The 17,746-nt window shown below is 38.9% G+C and overlaps 1 protein-coding gene across 1 annotated transcript; it reads left to right on the forward strand.

Moving 5' to 3' along the window:
- The first annotated feature begins 1,800 nt into the window (after nt 1-1,800).
- On the forward strand, nt 1,801-17,605 carry LOC141925671 (inactive pancreatic lipase-related protein 1-like). The gene is made up of 12 exons (XM_074830088.1): nt 1,801-1,849; nt 2,616-2,770; nt 3,272-3,397; nt 5,579-5,713; nt 6,773-6,881; nt 9,873-9,992; nt 10,221-10,340; nt 11,766-11,884; nt 13,014-13,143; nt 14,285-14,396; nt 16,186-16,353; nt 17,542-17,605. The coding sequence occupies exons 1-12, from the start codon at nt 1,801-1,803 to the stop codon at nt 17,603-17,605; spliced, it is 1,407 nt and encodes a 468-aa protein (XP_074686189.1).
- Nucleotides 17,606-17,746: the final 141 nt, after the last annotated feature.

The following is a 17,746-nucleotide window of genomic DNA, read 5'->3' on the forward strand; positions in this document are numbered from 1 at the left end:
GTCTACTTATTCAGTTTGCCCTCTGTTATTACTGTGTTGCATAAGAGCAGCAGACTAACTATGACAAAAATCCTAACACGAATCTTTTCCACCAGCTCTTAAAATAAATGGGAAAGACAGTTCTCCCCTTGTTTTGCACAAGTGTTAAAACTTACCAATGTACTAGGGCATGTATTGATTCTCCTGTATCACTGATATGAACAGATTTACAAACTAAAATACTACTTCAATTAAGGATGGGAGCACTGAACTCTAAATTTCTATCAAAGGTGGTATTTTAGAAAAATTAAAAACTTCACTACTATTGAAAGAACAAACCCCACTAGCATGGATGATAGCAGTATAATACCTGTACACACAGCTGGTATCCATTTGGTTGTTCCCAGAGGCAGAGATTAGGGAATGTCAGCTTTGCAGATATGTGGCCATAGCCAAAAAGCATAACCAAGCTGACAAACTTTCCAGGTGAAGAGTTACCTGAGGTCCAATTTGTTCTTGAGTTACTTACAGCCTTCTAGAGGTCCTGTTCATTTGCACAGGCTGTTTTTCACCTTTTAGTTGATATTTCTAGTAGAACCTACTGAACTCTGTAACATCACTACACAAAGCAGTCGTGTCACAATGTCTGGGGGAATTTTGTATGTTGTGTGTATATCTTTCCAGTATGTTTCCTCTCAGTTCATCAGTCAGAGAAGGGCTTTCTTGAAACTTGGGTTACATGGGTAGTATAGAAACGATCCAAAGGGGTAGACATTCGTCCTTCTACATCTACTTATTTCATCAAGGAAATGAAAGGGACACCAGGAGAAGGTCAGACACTTTCACTACGAAAAGAAATACCAGGGCCACCAAGAAGTTTTCCTAAAGGAATAAAGCTTTGCCAAATTGAACTGATGTCAGGAAATGGGCATAAAAGACCCAGAAGCACAGGAGCATTCCACATCCAAAGTCACTCGATGGGGGAAGGAAGGGGACTTAAAAATCATGTCGTTCCCTACTAACTCCCCCAGTAGACCCCCTACATGCCAGCTACACAACACTAAAAACAAAAGCCTTCCCAGCCAAGACAAGCCACTAAATGCACTGCTACACAGATCCACGTAATTCTCTTTAATGTCCCACTCTTGATGCGTTGCTGCCTGGGAATGGGAATTGCCCTACCTCTGGAGCTCCAATCCTATTCTGGGCTTCAGCACACCAATTCAAGAAATCTATGTCCATGGATTTTGGAGTTTTCAAAGAAAACCACCATTAAAGTTGTTTTCCAGTTTAGCTATAAACTATAATCTGAAATAAATGTTCCTATCTTTCTGGGAACTTTTCCAAGGATAAAGCAGACTATAAAAAGTACATGCAAAGTTTGCACATTAGTGCATGGAGCTTCAAGGCTGCATTGTAAGTAGTTCAGGTATTGGGGTTTTTCTTTTACCTCATCAGGTACATGGCTTCCCAGGACACAGCAGTATAAAGGGGAACGGCAGCTCACATAAGGCGTCCTTACACTAGTTCTAAAGTAGCTACTACAGATCTGATTAGAAGCATAGCCTTAACAGGACAAAAATCACTCTGGATTTAAGCTATGCTTTAGTAGATTTAGGAGCCACATTATCTAGGGGAGCAAGCAAACATAAAACTGACTCATACGTGTCTCACATATGTGTCAGTCATAGATACATGTTGTAGAGAAGACAAGACACAACATCCTTTGCACCTTGAGAAAAATCAGCACCAGAAAGCTAAGTGTGCTTGCTAATCAAGTGGGTTAGCAAATCCTAGCTGCTTCTTTTTCTACTGTTCTAGATGCTTGGAATTTGGATACTTGCACTATTTCTGCTCAGCACAGCAGAAGGTAAGCATATGGGGTTAGTATTTATATAGCCTTTCTGTGCTGCTATATTTTGTGAGATATTATTCTACACTACGGTGCCTTAAAACTTACTGATTGAGGTTACATAGTTCACTTTCCTATACAGGAATGGCAAGATGAGTGTGTAGGTGTGTGGTCTTTCCTCTTCTCCACTCTGGAAATCCCACCCTAAGAGTGTGCAAGAAATGCTGGGGTATTCTACCTTGGAGCAAGGCTGTTGCCCTTCCAAACCTAGGAGATTATTTGTTGTACTCTTCTTTAGCGATGGAAATGGAGAAAAAGCTGGGGACAGAGGCAGCTAATGAGGGTATAGCTTTATATTCAGCAGAAGCCACTGGCTTGTATAGTATCAGATTTCTTGTGTACAGTGTAGTCAGCTGTTTAGCACAGTCTCAAGTTATTGCTGATTATTTGCAATGTCTTGGATTGGTATTAAGAAAAACTCATTAGCTGTCTTTGCCTTAAGCAAAACACAGCTGGAAAAAGATACCCAAGATATGGTACAGAATACCCACAGAGGAACACCACCAAATACTTCGTTGATGAACAATAGGATGGCTTCTTTCCTTGGGGTAAACTGTAGCCTTTGAAGATCTGAGAGAGGGCAACTGCTGGTCTTTACCTTCTGTAAACTGTAGGATTTTCAAGAAACCAAGACACCTCCAGAAAAGAGACGCTGTGAGTTATGACTACCCTGCTCCACTTCTGTGCTCATTCACATATTATTGATCTGATCTGTGTGCTACAGGCAAAGAAGTTTGCTATGAAAGGCTTGGATGTTTCTCAGATGATATACCATGGTCTGGGACTGCAGAAAGACCAGTCCATAAATTACCCTGGGATCCAGAAAAGATCGACATTCATTTCCTCCTGTACACAAGAAAAAATCCTACTGTCTTTCAAGTAAGAAGTATTGCAGTTTAAACATTAGTAAATCACATGCAGAAGAGTAAATAAACACAGACTCCAGCTGTGTTCCTGGAAAGTGTTAGAAATGGAAAAACCTCCACTTTATTCAAGAGAAAACCTCTTCCAACTTCTTGGCAGGGTCTCTAGGGCAGAACTCTTATTCTTCTCCAGCCTTCACAAATCAGCACTCCCCCATGTTTTCTGTATGGCCACGGAGAAGTACTGGGAAACTGCATTTTTAAACTCATTGGGTCATTTTTTTCCACAGATAAGATGGAAGCACATTAAAAGTAAAGTCTTGGCTGCTCTAAGATATGTGTCAAAGCTTTCTTTGAATGGGGATACAGACCTTAAACCACAGTCATGTGAACACTTGCAGATGTGTTTGACATTGCATAACTTTTGAATGCCTGTAAAGACGAGCATAGTTTCAATTTTGATAAGCTGTTTACAGAAAGCAGATTTAAGTCTTGATTAATTTAATATCTACAACAGGAGATCTCTGCAGTTGATGCCTCAACAATTGCGTACTCAAATTTTAACGCAAGTAGGATAACCAGATTTATCGTACACGGGTTTATAGATAATGGAGAAGAAAACTGGCTGTCAGACATGTGCAAGGTAGGTACCACAGGGACAACCTGTCCCTGTGAAGTTCTTTAATTTGCATTTATAAACACATTCTTATAAATTGTCTGTTTTATCTTTCTAACCAACTTATCTCATGGTACTGTAGTGATAAGAAGGGGAAAAGAGGCCACATTTTCAAATTGTTAGCAACTTAAATATGTAGCTCTCCAGCTTGAGGAAAAACAAGAGGTAAAATGCATTCAGTTCTCTTTTGCGAAGTGAGTGATAATAGAATTGGGTTCAATAAGTGTCCTTGGTAATAACAACACAAACCCTGGAGCAAGATACTGCTTAGTAACTAGGGATATTCCAGAAATAACTGCAGAATCATAACTATTGCATCATATTTCTTTAGACAATAGACAGGGTTCTAGAAAATCCTTCACAAAGGTATCAGCTGCCACATGGATGATCAAAGCTGAGGACATGGGCTGACCATTACAGAAGCAATAAAGCTGTAGAAATGTACATCCAGAAGGGACCTCAAAGGGATCATTTCAAAAAACAAAGCTTTTGATCTAGGACTTGTTATGAACAGTGAATGAAGTAAAGCACTCTGCTTTACTGATTTTTTGTGCTAATTCCCCAAGGTATTTCTTAATCCTGTCCCCATACAAAGTTGCAATTGCAGCTTATGGTCTTGTCAAATCCTATAAATATGCTTTCTATTGCAGCTGCAGCTAACGAAAGCTACTAGTCATATAGCACAGAGCAAAATGCCAGTTGATGGCATATGACACTTTTAGGACACCATTTTTCAACTAACTATTCACACAACTGCAATTTTGTTTAAATTCTATATTCCTATTTTACTTATGAGAACACGATGAGAAATAATGTGAAAGTCCACTAAAATAAAGGTATTTCACATTTATTGCATCCCCATTAGCTGCTTCTCTTTGATACTAGGTCAGAAGAAAATAAATTAAATCTATTTGACAGTTCCTTGCTGAAAAAAAAAAAAAAAAAAACTATGTTGATTAGCACTTTATGAACATTGAGGAATGATTGAACAAATTATTAACTAAAAAATCCAGCAAAGTATCAGAAGCAGATTGATGTTTTTATAATTCTCAGTCTCCCATTTTCCAGTCTTAAAATAGAGATTTTTTTTCTAGAACCTCACAACCAACAAGATAGCTCACATTTACCTTCAGCTAGTCCCTTAAATGCTTTTAATCAATTTTCACAAGGATGTAGAGGCACATGCTAAACCTTTAAATGCTTTCTCTACTACAGTGACTTATGTTTTATCACAATAATCCAATCTATTTTTTTAAAAAAAATATCATCTCATGGAATCTTTTCAGTAAAGAGTGGAGAAAATTGGACTGTGAATACATCAGCCCTCCTGTGTGTATCTCTTATGTTACTTCCCATTAAGTAGTAATCCTACCTGCACATTTATTTTTACCACTTTTAACATAGCCACAGACACTTCTATTGCCTTTTTTGTCCTTTGCCAGTTGTAACTTGCTTTGAATGCTTTCTAATGCCTGAACATAAAGCAAAGAAGAATAAATATACCAAAGCTGCTAAAGCAAAATACACTCAGCCAAACAATTCAGCTCAGAGCAAAAAAGCGAAGCTTCAGATTCTGTGGTAGACAATAGAGTATCTGCTGTATATACATATTCCCAAATAAAGACATAAATCTGAAATGAATATTCAGTTACACCAGCAATTTATATAGCCTGTTATAAAAATATACTTTCTTTCTTACAAATCTGTATGAGAAAAACACCCTTGATTTTTATCATCAAAAATATAAATTCTAATTGAATTTGAATTAAAGAAGTACTTTTAAATCACTTAAGCGAATCAGTACATGAGTAGAGTTTTTATTTAGCGTTACAGAGTTTGACTGAATCTAAAAATTAAAAGTATGAGCATTTGTATTGTTTTCCCTTCTGCAAAAAATACTGCTATGGATATTTGAAATAATGGCGTGGCCATTACTACAGTATACTACCCTATTTCAGCATTATGTGAGCACACATACGCCTGTGAGCAGGCATGACCACATATATATGCTAAGGTTTTGGTTCTTAAAGTGTTCACATACAAATTCATGCAACATTTATGAGTTGACCTGTAATAAGCAACATGAATCAAATCCAGATTGTATTTACTGTGGGACTATATGGTTTTAACTTTTATTTTACAAAACAGAGGATGCTTACTGTGGAAGATGTGAACTGCATCTGCATAAACTGGAACAGAGGCGCAAAATGTCAGTACACACAGGCATCAAACAACGTCCGTGTTGTGGGGGCTGAAATAGCTTATTTTATAAATGTTCTTATGGTAAGAATCTTCTTATTATAAAGCTATAGTTATAATGCTGATTTGAAAGAAATGTGACTCAGGAACTTTGATGAGCGAGAATGTAACCAGCAGAAAACATTTTCTCCTACTCGGTGATCATTTCACAACTTGTGCTGAAAACAGACTCTTTTTTTTAAAGTTAGAGAACTACATCATAACAGCAGGGTTAGCCAGTTTAGGGATGTGAAGTTCTACAAGACATCCCCATAGTCAGCCAAACAGTTATTCCATAGATGTTAACAGATGTAAAATGTTGTGTAGTTTTAAATATGCAGAGATAACAGACACAGCAAACTGCCTTTTCACAGAGGCAAAACCTACAAAACAGCTTTTAAAAAAGACAGAAAACCACGTGGCAGCCAGCAGCGACTGGAGGACAACTGCTCTCAGGGGAAAGCCCTTGCACACAGTGCCTAATCTACAGAAGCTGCCACATGCCCGCTTTCTTTGCCAGCTTCACATAGGAAGCGATGCTTCATTTGAAGCCTTCTTTCAATCTAGGTGCTTTCAACAAACATTTCCCATAAAAGGCCTATAAATTACTTTGATAGATATCATGCTGGGTCTAGGAGCGCTCTGACCCATGTCCCAGTCTCTACATCTGCATTGCAGCCACTGAATTACTGTCAAAAAAGACTGAAGGCATCTCTCCTCTCATGTCCTCCTCCAGCTGCCTGTGGTGCCTGACCTGCCAGGTGGAACTAAGGGTTCCTGCCTGGCTGAATCTTGCAAGCCAGATAAGCATCCTGTGAATCTTAATGGGTCTAGGATGTAAAATAGATACAGAGCCTCTCAGGGCTCTGTTGACAGAGCTGTCAAGAGTTTTAACAGCCTCCAAATGAGGGCAGCACCTGAATAAGGAGGTTTGAAAAAAATAGGTATTGAACATAAGTACCTAACCAGACAAACAGATGCTGAAATCCTATAGGAGTTCCCAAGTCTGTAGTAAAATTAAAAGTCACTTTTCAGCCCCTTTTCACTCTTCCCTATTTCTGATAAAAACAGATGTAGTAATTTTTTATATTGCTATTTTCTCAGGAAAAATACAGATACTCTCCAGCTGATGTTCACATAATTGGCCACAGCCTTGGAGCACATGCAGCAGGTGAGGCTGGCAGGAGACGGCCAGGGATTGGAAGAATAACTGGTAAGTCAGTGACTAAAGACACCACTGCGTAACAAATTGTTGCTGTTAATTTTCTCTTACGATTCTCTTACGTATCCGACTGTGGGTTGTAGTTTAGTCAAGGGTGTTCTAGAATTTAGCCTCTTCTCACAGTACACTGAGAAGCCTTGCCCTGGTAAGTGTGGGAAAACAGTCAGTGTGATGATTATTTTGCTTGTGTATGTTTACACAGCAGAGGAAAGGCTCCATACAGCTAACAGAGCCCAAAGGCCCCTGCAGCACATCAGCTGACTTGCTGATACACGTTTTGCCACATGGCTGTGGCGATCTCTACAAAGCTTGCTTTCTGGTGCTTCAGCCTGGCAGTCACTGCCCAGACCAGTGCTAGTTTGGAGCAGGACAGGAGTAATGCTGTAATGTAACAATATTCCATTGTCACTGCTAAAACCGAGCTCACAATAACTAACGTACAACCAGAACAAACTTTCGCTGTCATGATTGTTTTTTCATAATGATTTGTCAAACACTGATGTAATAAAACTGACTGGTAGCGTAATCCCTACCTTCCTTCTCCTAGCAGCTTTTCTTCTGCCATTTTAATCTTTCAATAGCCTGACCTGTTATATAGCAGCACATCTGATGTACAACATCACCCACTGCTTGCAGGTCCCTCCAAAGCATGCTAGAAGGAACACAACTGTGAGCAGTTAGTTATTTTGTACTGTAGTTTTACTAACAATTATAATTTTCCAGAAAAAGATGGATTAAACTTGATGTTTCAGAAGCAGTAGGGTAACCTTGCTCATATATCACCTGTTATCACCTTGTTTTGCTATGCCTACATAAGATTTTCACCTAGCAGAGTACATTAACAGTAAATACTTTTATATTTTTTTTATTTAGAAAACTTTCTAAAGTTTCATTTCTTCACTTAACTGTTGATACACTAAATCTCTGTATTTCCTTGGCAGCAAAAATTGAGTCATGTAGGATTATACTGTCTGTCCAGATTCAAGTAGACTTGCTAAGAAACTGCACTCATACTTAAAGAAACAGTCAGATTTCAACTGAATCCCCCTTTTTTTTTTTCCCTGAGGGACATCACAGGCATTATGTTTATACAATCTGTATTAGTTTGAGCTACATGAGCTCACCCTTTCTAGGTAACGTCGGAGCTGACTGATCAGAAAGTACCCCCCCATTTTCATGATATTTCTAAGTAATAGCCTGTCCCTTTTAAGCGCTCATACAATTCTGAGTTTAGACATTTTTAAGGAATATGATGTTCTTTTAATTTTCAGTCAGTTGCACCGATTCAGTTTTCACCTCCCCAGCACTGAATTGCTCTGTCACCTTTCCCTGTTGCGACCTACACACTCTATGCTCTAGGAAAGTGAGGAAGCCTCTCACTACTGCTGAACCAGGTTTTCCTGTTCAGTTCTTTCAGAGAAGGCATTTTTGCCTTTGGCTCTGATTTGTTTTATAGCTGTCCTCATGTCACTCTGAATATGCAGACTCTGGACATCCTCCACTGGTCCCATAAATAGTGTCTGTGTCTCTCAAGATATAATGGATCAAGCCTCTGTGACTATTGGCCAGAAGCATTTTCATCTTCCCTTTGATCCAACAGCAAGTTTTCATTTTTCAGTATCCTTTGGCTTGTAATCTACTCTCTACCCACACTAGCTGAGAGGAAATGACTCTTGAAGGAACCATTTTGCAACACTGCAAGACTTAAAAACGTGTGTGGCTGAGAGGCAAAGTGAAGCTCTGTGGAAGCACAGACCATCTCAGCCCTCTGCCCACAGCAGGAGCACCAGTGACCATAGCCACCACATAACCACTCGCTATATCCCTGCACTGTTCTTCAAGGGATAGCCTGCATCTTTCTTAAATTATTTAACTGACTCTTTAAAAAAGGAAATGGAAATCCAATAGGCATACCTATTGCAATATGAATTAATTTCTAAAACAAATATTCCAGAGACCTCACAAAGCAGAGATACCATTTCGAGTATTTTTAAACTGTTGATACTTTCCCAGAGCGCAAAACTGAAAAGAGGTATCATCAGCTAAACTTCTGATCAAACCACTCCTTTCTCAAAAAACAGGTAACTCACCCTGTAGTCTGCATTCTATAGCAGTTTTTTAACATGTTCAGCACTTCCAGAGTTTAAAGCTGTGGGCTTGATCTCCTTATTCATCACTCAGGCAGTGCCAAGGGCAGCGTGCATTAAGCAGACTGACCTTTCATACACAAAAGACAATTTTGGATATTATTAACACAGCCCTTTCAATTGTTACATTTCCTCAGGGATTACAGTCTTGGTTAACCTTGGACTAACAGCCTACAAAATTCAGTCTAAAAGCAAAACCAAATCTGCTACCCAGGAACAACAAGAGATGCAAGTATAAGGTATCAAAAATTGTGCAATTTGCAAGACTTTACAAGCTCCTGAAACTGCTGCAGCAATTTGGGAAGGAAAATTAATTCTGGTTTTTGCTAGGATCAAAAGCAAAGTTCACTTCAAAACCAGATGTTTTTCCAAAATCTGACTGGAGCCAGAAGCAGGCAGTCTGGTTTCAACACCTCCAAGCACGTGGGGTGCTATCAGCATCAATTCCTGTTTGCATACCCTCAAACAAGGTACTCTAGAAACCAGGCAGATAGATCAGTTATATGGAATGCAGACACAGCAGCCTCAATTTGAGCAATATTATTCAGGGGGAGTTCAATTAAAAAGAAAAAATAAATTATATCCAAGTGTTGGGATTCAATATTGATGTAAATCAGTAAAATTTAATAGACTTCACATAGGTAATCCTTTCTCTTTCCTGGGAGAAAAGCCACTTGGTGAGAGAGAACACATACCATTAATGCCTATACTACTTAAATATAAGGAACTATAAGCAACTATATATGTGATAGTCTTTATATAGAATCATAGTGTTATGTAAAATGATACATCTATCTCTCGTTATCTATACGTAACACTAGTCTTTTTCTGTCAGGACTAGACCCTGCTCAACCTTATTTTCAAGGCACTTCAATTGAAGTCAGACTGGATAAATCTGATGCAGAGTTTGTTGACATTATCCACACAGATTCAGCCCCCACAATCCCCCACTTAGGTGAGTATTCAGTTCTACTGTATTAATACAAAATTATTTATGCCCTGTAGTACTTAAGTATCCTAATCATTCATCAAGATGTGCTGGGTCATGCATAGACACAGAACAACTACACCGTGCTGATCACTAACAGCTCATATCCTAAAATACCAAGCACAGACAAACTTCAAGCCAGTCATGAGACAATATTAATTTAAAACATGCTTACCCCTGCTTTAAATGCTTCAGGTTTTGGCATAAGCCCAGCTATAGGACATCTTGACTTTTATCCAAACGGAGGAAAGCAAATGCCAGGGTGTGGGAAGAACCCTGTTTCACAGATTGTAGATCTTGATGGCATCTGGGAAGGTAAGTATGTTGATTACATTACAAATTCAGGGGAAGGTCACCCTTCACAACTTAACTTGTCTTAATTCAGGTGTTTTGCATTAGCTTTTGATGTGTCCACCAGCAATGGCAGCTGCAGAGTGTAGTGAAACTGTTAATATGCTCAAAACACACCATTTTCCAGAGCTGATTCAAAAATAAATAAGACAAAGGGTTTGCCTCTGGAAAATATGTCTCTTCTAAAGTATCTAATAGCAGAAACAAAAGTGACTGAAACTGTGCCAAAGATTTTGAACGGTCTGTAACAACACATTTCACTTTGTTTCTATTTAGTTGCCCAGCAGCAGTACTGGGTGGAGTAGGACAATGATGTGCACAGCTACTTCTGTTAGGGTATCTTCAGCTGCAATTCTTCTCAGATAGAGCAATTAATTAATTTTTTTTAATTACCTATTACAATCTGGGTTGCATTAAAGCAACGTCACTACGTCTATTTTTAGTCAGCTAAAAAAGGATTGGCACGTAGCTGCTCAAATACACTGTTCTTTGTAGTTTTACATGGTTCTAATAAAAGCTCTAAGTATTAGAAAATTTCTATGTGTCTCTATAAAATTAAATTGCATATAACATTAAAAAAAACAAACCAAGACTTCTGCTGTGGAGATTTTTCTGTATATTATCCGAGCTCTTTCTTACATTACTGCAAACACCTTGAACTCTGGGAATCCATGAACTTATTTGTGATAACTAGACTTTTTCTCTAGGTTTTATTCAATGCAGCTGGAGGCATTAATTTTTCTTTTTTTTTCTTTTTTTGGTGGAGTAAACTTGTTATCAATAATAGGCAATTAAAGCACAAAGAAATAACTGTGTTGTATATGATCTTCTTTTTAACCTAAAGTCAGGAAAATAAAGGCAACACAAAGGAAAATAATATATTCATTATTTTAATTTTAAGAGTCTCCCTTCCTTAAGCACCCCCCAAATAATAATAATTCTGTTTTGAAGTCCTCAGCTAGAGCAAATCAGCATTGCCCTAGGAAGTTCACTGTTAAATACTTTTCATTTGGTTTTCTTTTGTTATGGTAATGCATCTGTTGCCTACAAAAGACCTGCTTCATGCAGTTCTCACTTCTATTGTGAAACTCGGTCAGATTGCTTGAATAAGTGTTTGGGAGAGGAGGGCAGGGGCTGGGCTGAGCTGCGTAGTAGGTCTCCACAGAGCATTTCAAGTTTGTATTTTATACCTGTTGAGTCAGTGACATTCCTTAGAGCATCACTCCATTGCAAAAACAAGCTTCAAACCTTATGTTTGATACTCCATAAATTGTGACAAGGTCTTTGAGGAAGAATGATATATCCCAATGACATGGCAAGGGCTGTGCCAGTAGCTTTCCTGGAATGGTAGCAGAAAGGAAGAACTAACCTGGGAGCATCTTTTCACAGGAACTCGGGACTTTGTGGCTTGCAATCATTTGCGGAGTTACAAGTATTATTCTGATAGTATTATCTACCCCGATGGATTTCTAGGCTATCCTTGTGCTTCATATGATATTTTTGAAACAGTAAGTATTTCTCAGAGCTTCAGGACGGACCATATCAAAAATAATGGCCCTTACCTATACATCTGAAATTCAGCCTATTTATGCTAGCTTTGCACCAGACAGTGCATCTGTAAGAGAAGTATCAGACATCCTAAAGTATTATAGCTCATAGAGCTGATGGGGCCAAAGTAGGACAATGCAACAGCAAAACAGGGACATCCCTGGTTCTGTGGTGATGTGACAGCCCTGAGGTACTACTGGAGCTAGTGTGGCTTCCCCAGGCCTGCTCTGCTGCATCCAGCTGGGGAAGAGGTAAGGAGGAGAGCCTGTCCCTGTAATCACCAAACGTACTTATCAAACAGCAGTGAGTGGGATCCCATATTGTAGCAGGCGAGCTTTAAAACACAGCTTAAATGTTGTCTCTTCAAAACAACAAGAAGTAAAATAATATGTGGTGACCTGATAGGGTCAGTCCATGATCGAAGTACTTTGGTGACTTAAGATGGCCTCAGGGACAAAGAACAATGGACTACAGACCAAGGTCAGGAAGCCCTTCCCTGTCCCGGACTGGGAGATAGCGAACCACAGCAGGGAGGTAATGTGCTCGTCATATCCTACAGGCAGCACAGACAGAGGTATAAACTTACATGGTGCTTAGATTGACCTTTACGTGTTCTGAGCAGCTGATAGAGATCACACTTCTCCTATCACTTTGGGAGAATGTGACTACCTATTTCTGTGACCATAGCAGAAAGCAGCTTTCATGACAAAAATGAGCTTTGTTTGCAAGACAAAGTCTTTCTTGACCCAACCTGAAGGTATAAGGAGACATCATGCTTTCTCATCAGTTGCTGGGAAGGACACCTCCACCTCCCTGCTCCAGTTCAAGACTACTCAAGGATGTGACTGATGTGGTTGGATTGAGCTAAATGGCACAAGAAAAAACAGAGAGCCCTGAAAAATCAAAGCCTTTGAGAAAGTTGGCTAGCTTATATCATCTTTCTCAAGTCACAGAAAGGGTTACTTGAAATTTGTTGTTGCTGTGATATAGGGCCAGTTAGGTGGGTGTGTTAAAAATAAGTCCTATGACTAATTTTCTTTTCTTGGCTGGCTGGATAATTTTATTAATAGATATATTTGTTTGCACTAGGAAAACTGTTTCCCATGCCCAAAAGAGGGATGCCCAAATATGGGTCACTTTGCAGATAAATTCAAGGAGAAAATTAAAAACGATTTCCTGAAACTTTACCTGAATACTGGAGAGGCCAAGGATTTTGCTCGTGAGTTTCAATTGCTTCCATTGCTACCTACTCCTTGTAAACAAACCTTTTTATTTTCTTGTTTTACAATTAATTTTAACAGATGAACAGACCTCATAGCAGTGCAACGGCTCTTCAGTCCTTCATGCCTTTTCCTCTTTTGCTCTAACACTAGTGCCCAGTTTTGGGCCCTCCAATACAAGAAAGGTGTTGACAAACTACAGAGTCTAGTGGAAGTCACTGAGATGTTTAGTGCACTGCACTACAAGGTGCAGGGAGAAACGAGGATAGGCTATGCACAGAAGTTGCAGCAAGGAAATTTCTTTTTAAATAGCATGAAAATTACTGTCACAATGACTGGTTAAATGCAGGAAGAGGTGCCCAGAGAAACTGGGAAATCTCAATCTTTGGAGGTGTTCAAAACTCCATTCAACAAAGGCAAGAGGATCATGGCTGACCTTGCTTTGAGAAGGGGATAGACCAGATAATCTCCTTTACAACCTAAGTTATCCTAAATGTCAACTCTCACAAGACAGCTCTTCCTTCACCTTTATAAACAAGAATCAGAGGGAGAAGAGCTGCTTTTGCTAATTGTGGGCTAAAAGAAACTTCCCACCCACAAAAATCAGTTTCCTTGAGCTTCAGAATTGTTTTACACTCCTTCTACACTGCTTATATTCTGGTATGTATCAATATCTATTTCTAACACCTCCTCCTTTCCAAATTCACTGTATGTGAAAACCTTCATGGTCAAAATGCTGAGGTCTACATTGGGTTTACCATGTTATTGACTAGCTTTTTTTTTTTCTTCTCCCAGAAAGTAGCACAAATGTCTACCCATTTCTCCTGTTGATCTCATTAGGACAAAATGATAGGTCTGACTCACTGGTTTTTTTATTTGTTTTGCATGGTTATAGCCCAAGGAAGAACAAGGAGCACAAAGATTCATGTGTGAGAGCACTGTGTTAACCCCTTTGAGTCCAGACAGCTTGTGATGTAGACTTGAACTGAAAGTGAAGGGCAGTGATCATTTTCTTTTGCTTTCAACTACAGTGTACAGACTGGAAAAAAAAAAAAAAAAAAAAAAAAAAAAAAAGACTTGATACTTTAGAGACTGTTTCTTCCTGGGTACAATCTAACTTACTGTATATCTTCTGTGTAGTTTGGAGGTACAAAGTAACCGTAACCCTCTCTGGAAAGCGTAAAGTAAAAGGATATGTAAATATTGCCCTGTATGGAAGTGGTGGGAACACAAGGCAGCATCAGATCATCAAGTAAGTTAAAAATTGAACAGAAAAGAAACTTCTCTTCTAGAACATTTAATTCATACTTTTACTTAATATTTCTGTTTAAACTGATCTTATATTAGAGATCAAATTCTATGCCCTATGTAAATGCAGTGACAGTTCACTCACTCTGGGTTTACATTTGAAGGGAGAAGGTCAGAATGCAGGATTCTAAAATATTAGAATTTGGTGTTGCTTGTTTACTGTCCCACTAAGATCTTTCTGGACCTACACTAGCAGAGTTCTGATCTTTTTGTCTTTCACAGGCTTGCAAAATGTTGCTGCCACAGCTGCTTACAGATGAAGTTGCCTCATGATTTACTATATAAAAGTCTATTTTTTGTTGCTCATAACTTTGCCTGCTTAACTGAAGCTGCTTGCTTGCCTCATGTGGTTTTTCTTATTTGCATTTTTATTTGCAATTTTTATTTGCAATATTTGCAATTAAAAGATCTGAAATGATGAAAATTAGGCATTTTGAGGTAGGTTTTGGGTTTTATTTTTTGGTTTTGTTTTTTGTTTATTGACAACTATGTCATTTCCACTTTTCCAAGAAGGACTTCACATCTTCACATGTGGCAGCAGGTGTTTGCTATGAGCTGATCCCAGTTTGCAGGCACCCATGCTTTCACCTGAGATGAGTCTGCCAGTACTGAATGAACTCCAGCACTCTCTATCTGCCTTTTGCAGGGCCTGTGTCAATTCAATTGCTGGAATTGAACTTTTTTTTCCCCAGCAAATCCTGCTCTAACCTACCAGGCACCACTGTGAATCTAGCAAAGAAACAAAAAGGCAAAGGGATTTTGTCCTGTCTCTCATTACTTCCACTACCATAAGCCTTTTAATATGGAGGAGAATAAACATCCTCCTCTGAAGGCAGATGAATGAGAAAGTGCAAAGCTAGGAGAAGGAATAAAAATCCTATCTTTCTTATGAACTTGGTTAAATGACAAGAAGAGGTTTCCTCTGGGTGGTTCTGCTGGGTCCTCTGCTTTTTTTTTCCCCCTCCTGTATCTCTCAGGTCATGTTTACAATCACAGTTCTGCAGTGATAAAGGCATTGTACATTCAAATGTCTCTTGACTTCATATAGCAGGGGTAAATTTAAGAAAGTAACCTTTCACCTTCAGAGCATGGGGATGGGAAAGGGAAAAGGGGAGGACCAGAGAATCATTGGTTCATATTCAGTGAGAAGTAGTAGCTGAAGCCATTACCAGTCTCAAACTGCTGCCATTTAGAACTTGCTATATTGATGCAATGTGAAATGAAATATGTAGCCAGATTATAAACTACAGTTACCCAAGAGCAGATGCCATTTGACTCAGCCACGGTGCTGCACGTGTGGGAATCTCTGCTAGAGAGCCAGGCCAACAGTTGGTGGATGATCCTTTTGGCCATCCAAAACAAATCCAACATCTGTATCATATAAATTAATTAACATTAAATGAAAATTTTATTTATGTGCAAAAAACCTGCCTAGATAAGCAACAGGGAGCAAGCTCTACCTTCTCCACAGGGATCATCCTGTAATTGGGTCTTCATTTGAGGTGTGATTGCAGCATATCAGACCTACCTTCCTTTGCTTCTTCTGACAAACACTGATTTGGGATGCATTACGTTGGAAAATTTGCAATAATATTGTTACCATATCATATGTTAAATATTATCTCTCTGCTAACTTTCCACTCACTTGCTACTGCAGCCAATCAGTTGACAGGACTGGTAATTAATATTAAACGCTAGCATGCCTCACATCCATACAATGTTATTTTTCACAGGGGAACCCTCCAGCCAGACAACACTTACATAAGCTTCATTGATGCAGAAGTTAACATTGGAACAGTTACAAAGGTTAAATTTCTTTGGAACAACAAACAGTTAAATCCAACTTTTCCTAAACTAGGAGCTGCAACTATCACAGTACAAACGGGAGCAAATGGAACAGAGTAAGTATATCCACTGCAAAAATCTTGAAAGTTAATTGGGAAGATAGGTGACAAAATTAAATGTTGGGTGAAAGCATTTTCATAAGAAAAGCTATTTAAAGCATTAACAAAAAAAGGACCCTCAAGAAAACCTTTCCCTTCCTTTCAAGACACTCTTCATCCACAGTTCAATTCACTACTACTCCAACCCTTTGCCTTCAATAACTTCAAAGAAAAACTTAAAATATTTCCAGGCTTCAGAAGAGCAAACTTCCTGTACAACCCTTTGGGTGAGAAAAATTAGCATTGACTTGGATTATCAACATCATTCTTGCCAAATTCCTACCATCCACAAGAACTGGTTATCTGTGTCTGAGCTTGCATTAGGATGTCTGATTCGCTGTCAGCTGGAACCAGCAGAAGTTGTCCATTGATAATGATGGTCCCTGAGATCATGATTGACAAAAGAGGATGGTGGTAATAAGTCTGCCCTTCCAATGAGCACTTAAAAGGCTACATACAAAGTTGAGGGAAAGAGACCAAAACTGATTTCTCTAGATTTTGTGGAACATGGTTTGGATGTTCAGATTATAGAATTATGATTCACTGATCCCATTTTACTCATTTTCCTGGACTTTTTAAAACAAACTCCCTCATTTGTTTGATCAGTTATTTTATCCACCTCATGATTGGGTATCTAGACAAGGAGGTACAGTATATGTTTTAGACCCATATACAAATTCTTAATTAAAATGCCATCATTTAAAAGGCAACATGGGAGATGAAAGCAGATGAAAAATGATTATGTCCCAGCAGCATTACCTTTAAGCAGAGGTCCTAAGTCCAGCTGTAGTTCCTATTCACAAAAGCACATTGCTGGTGAAGCATATTCCTGTAGATAGGCACTCACCATTCTGTTGACTCATGGCCTTTGCACGAGTAGTTGTGACCATCTACATAGTGATGGTAGCACAAAATCTGGGGAAAAAAAGAAACTGTAAAACTAAAGGAAAGCTGGCAGTGAATCAGAATGAATACAGTCCATCAATGTTTTCCCCAGCAGTAATATTTCAAACTTAGGAGCTCAAACTACGCTGTGTTCGGTTGTGTCAAATGATAAATCAGGTTGACTTATATTAAAACAAATCCACTTGTATAATCCCAACAAATGCTGACAACTCAAGGTGCTTGTATTTCTTTTTTCTTCAGATTCCGTTTCTGTGGTTCTGAGACGGTGAGGGAGGATGTTCTGCAAACTCTTACAGCTTGCTAACAGCACATACGGATGCCTAAAACCTTGCTAACAATAAAAGCTAGTCATGCATAAAACACTGGAGTTGGCGGCAGTCACTGAAGTTATAATACTGGTGATGTGTGTTGGGCTTTTTTGCTGATTTGGGAGGCAGGAGTTAAG

This window comes from Strix aluco, chromosome 7 (genome assembly GCF_031877795.1).
Source record: "Strix aluco isolate bStrAlu1 chromosome 7, bStrAlu1.hap1, whole genome shotgun sequence".
Classification (NCBI taxonomy): Eukaryota; Metazoa; Chordata; class Aves; order Strigiformes; family Strigidae; genus Strix; species Strix aluco.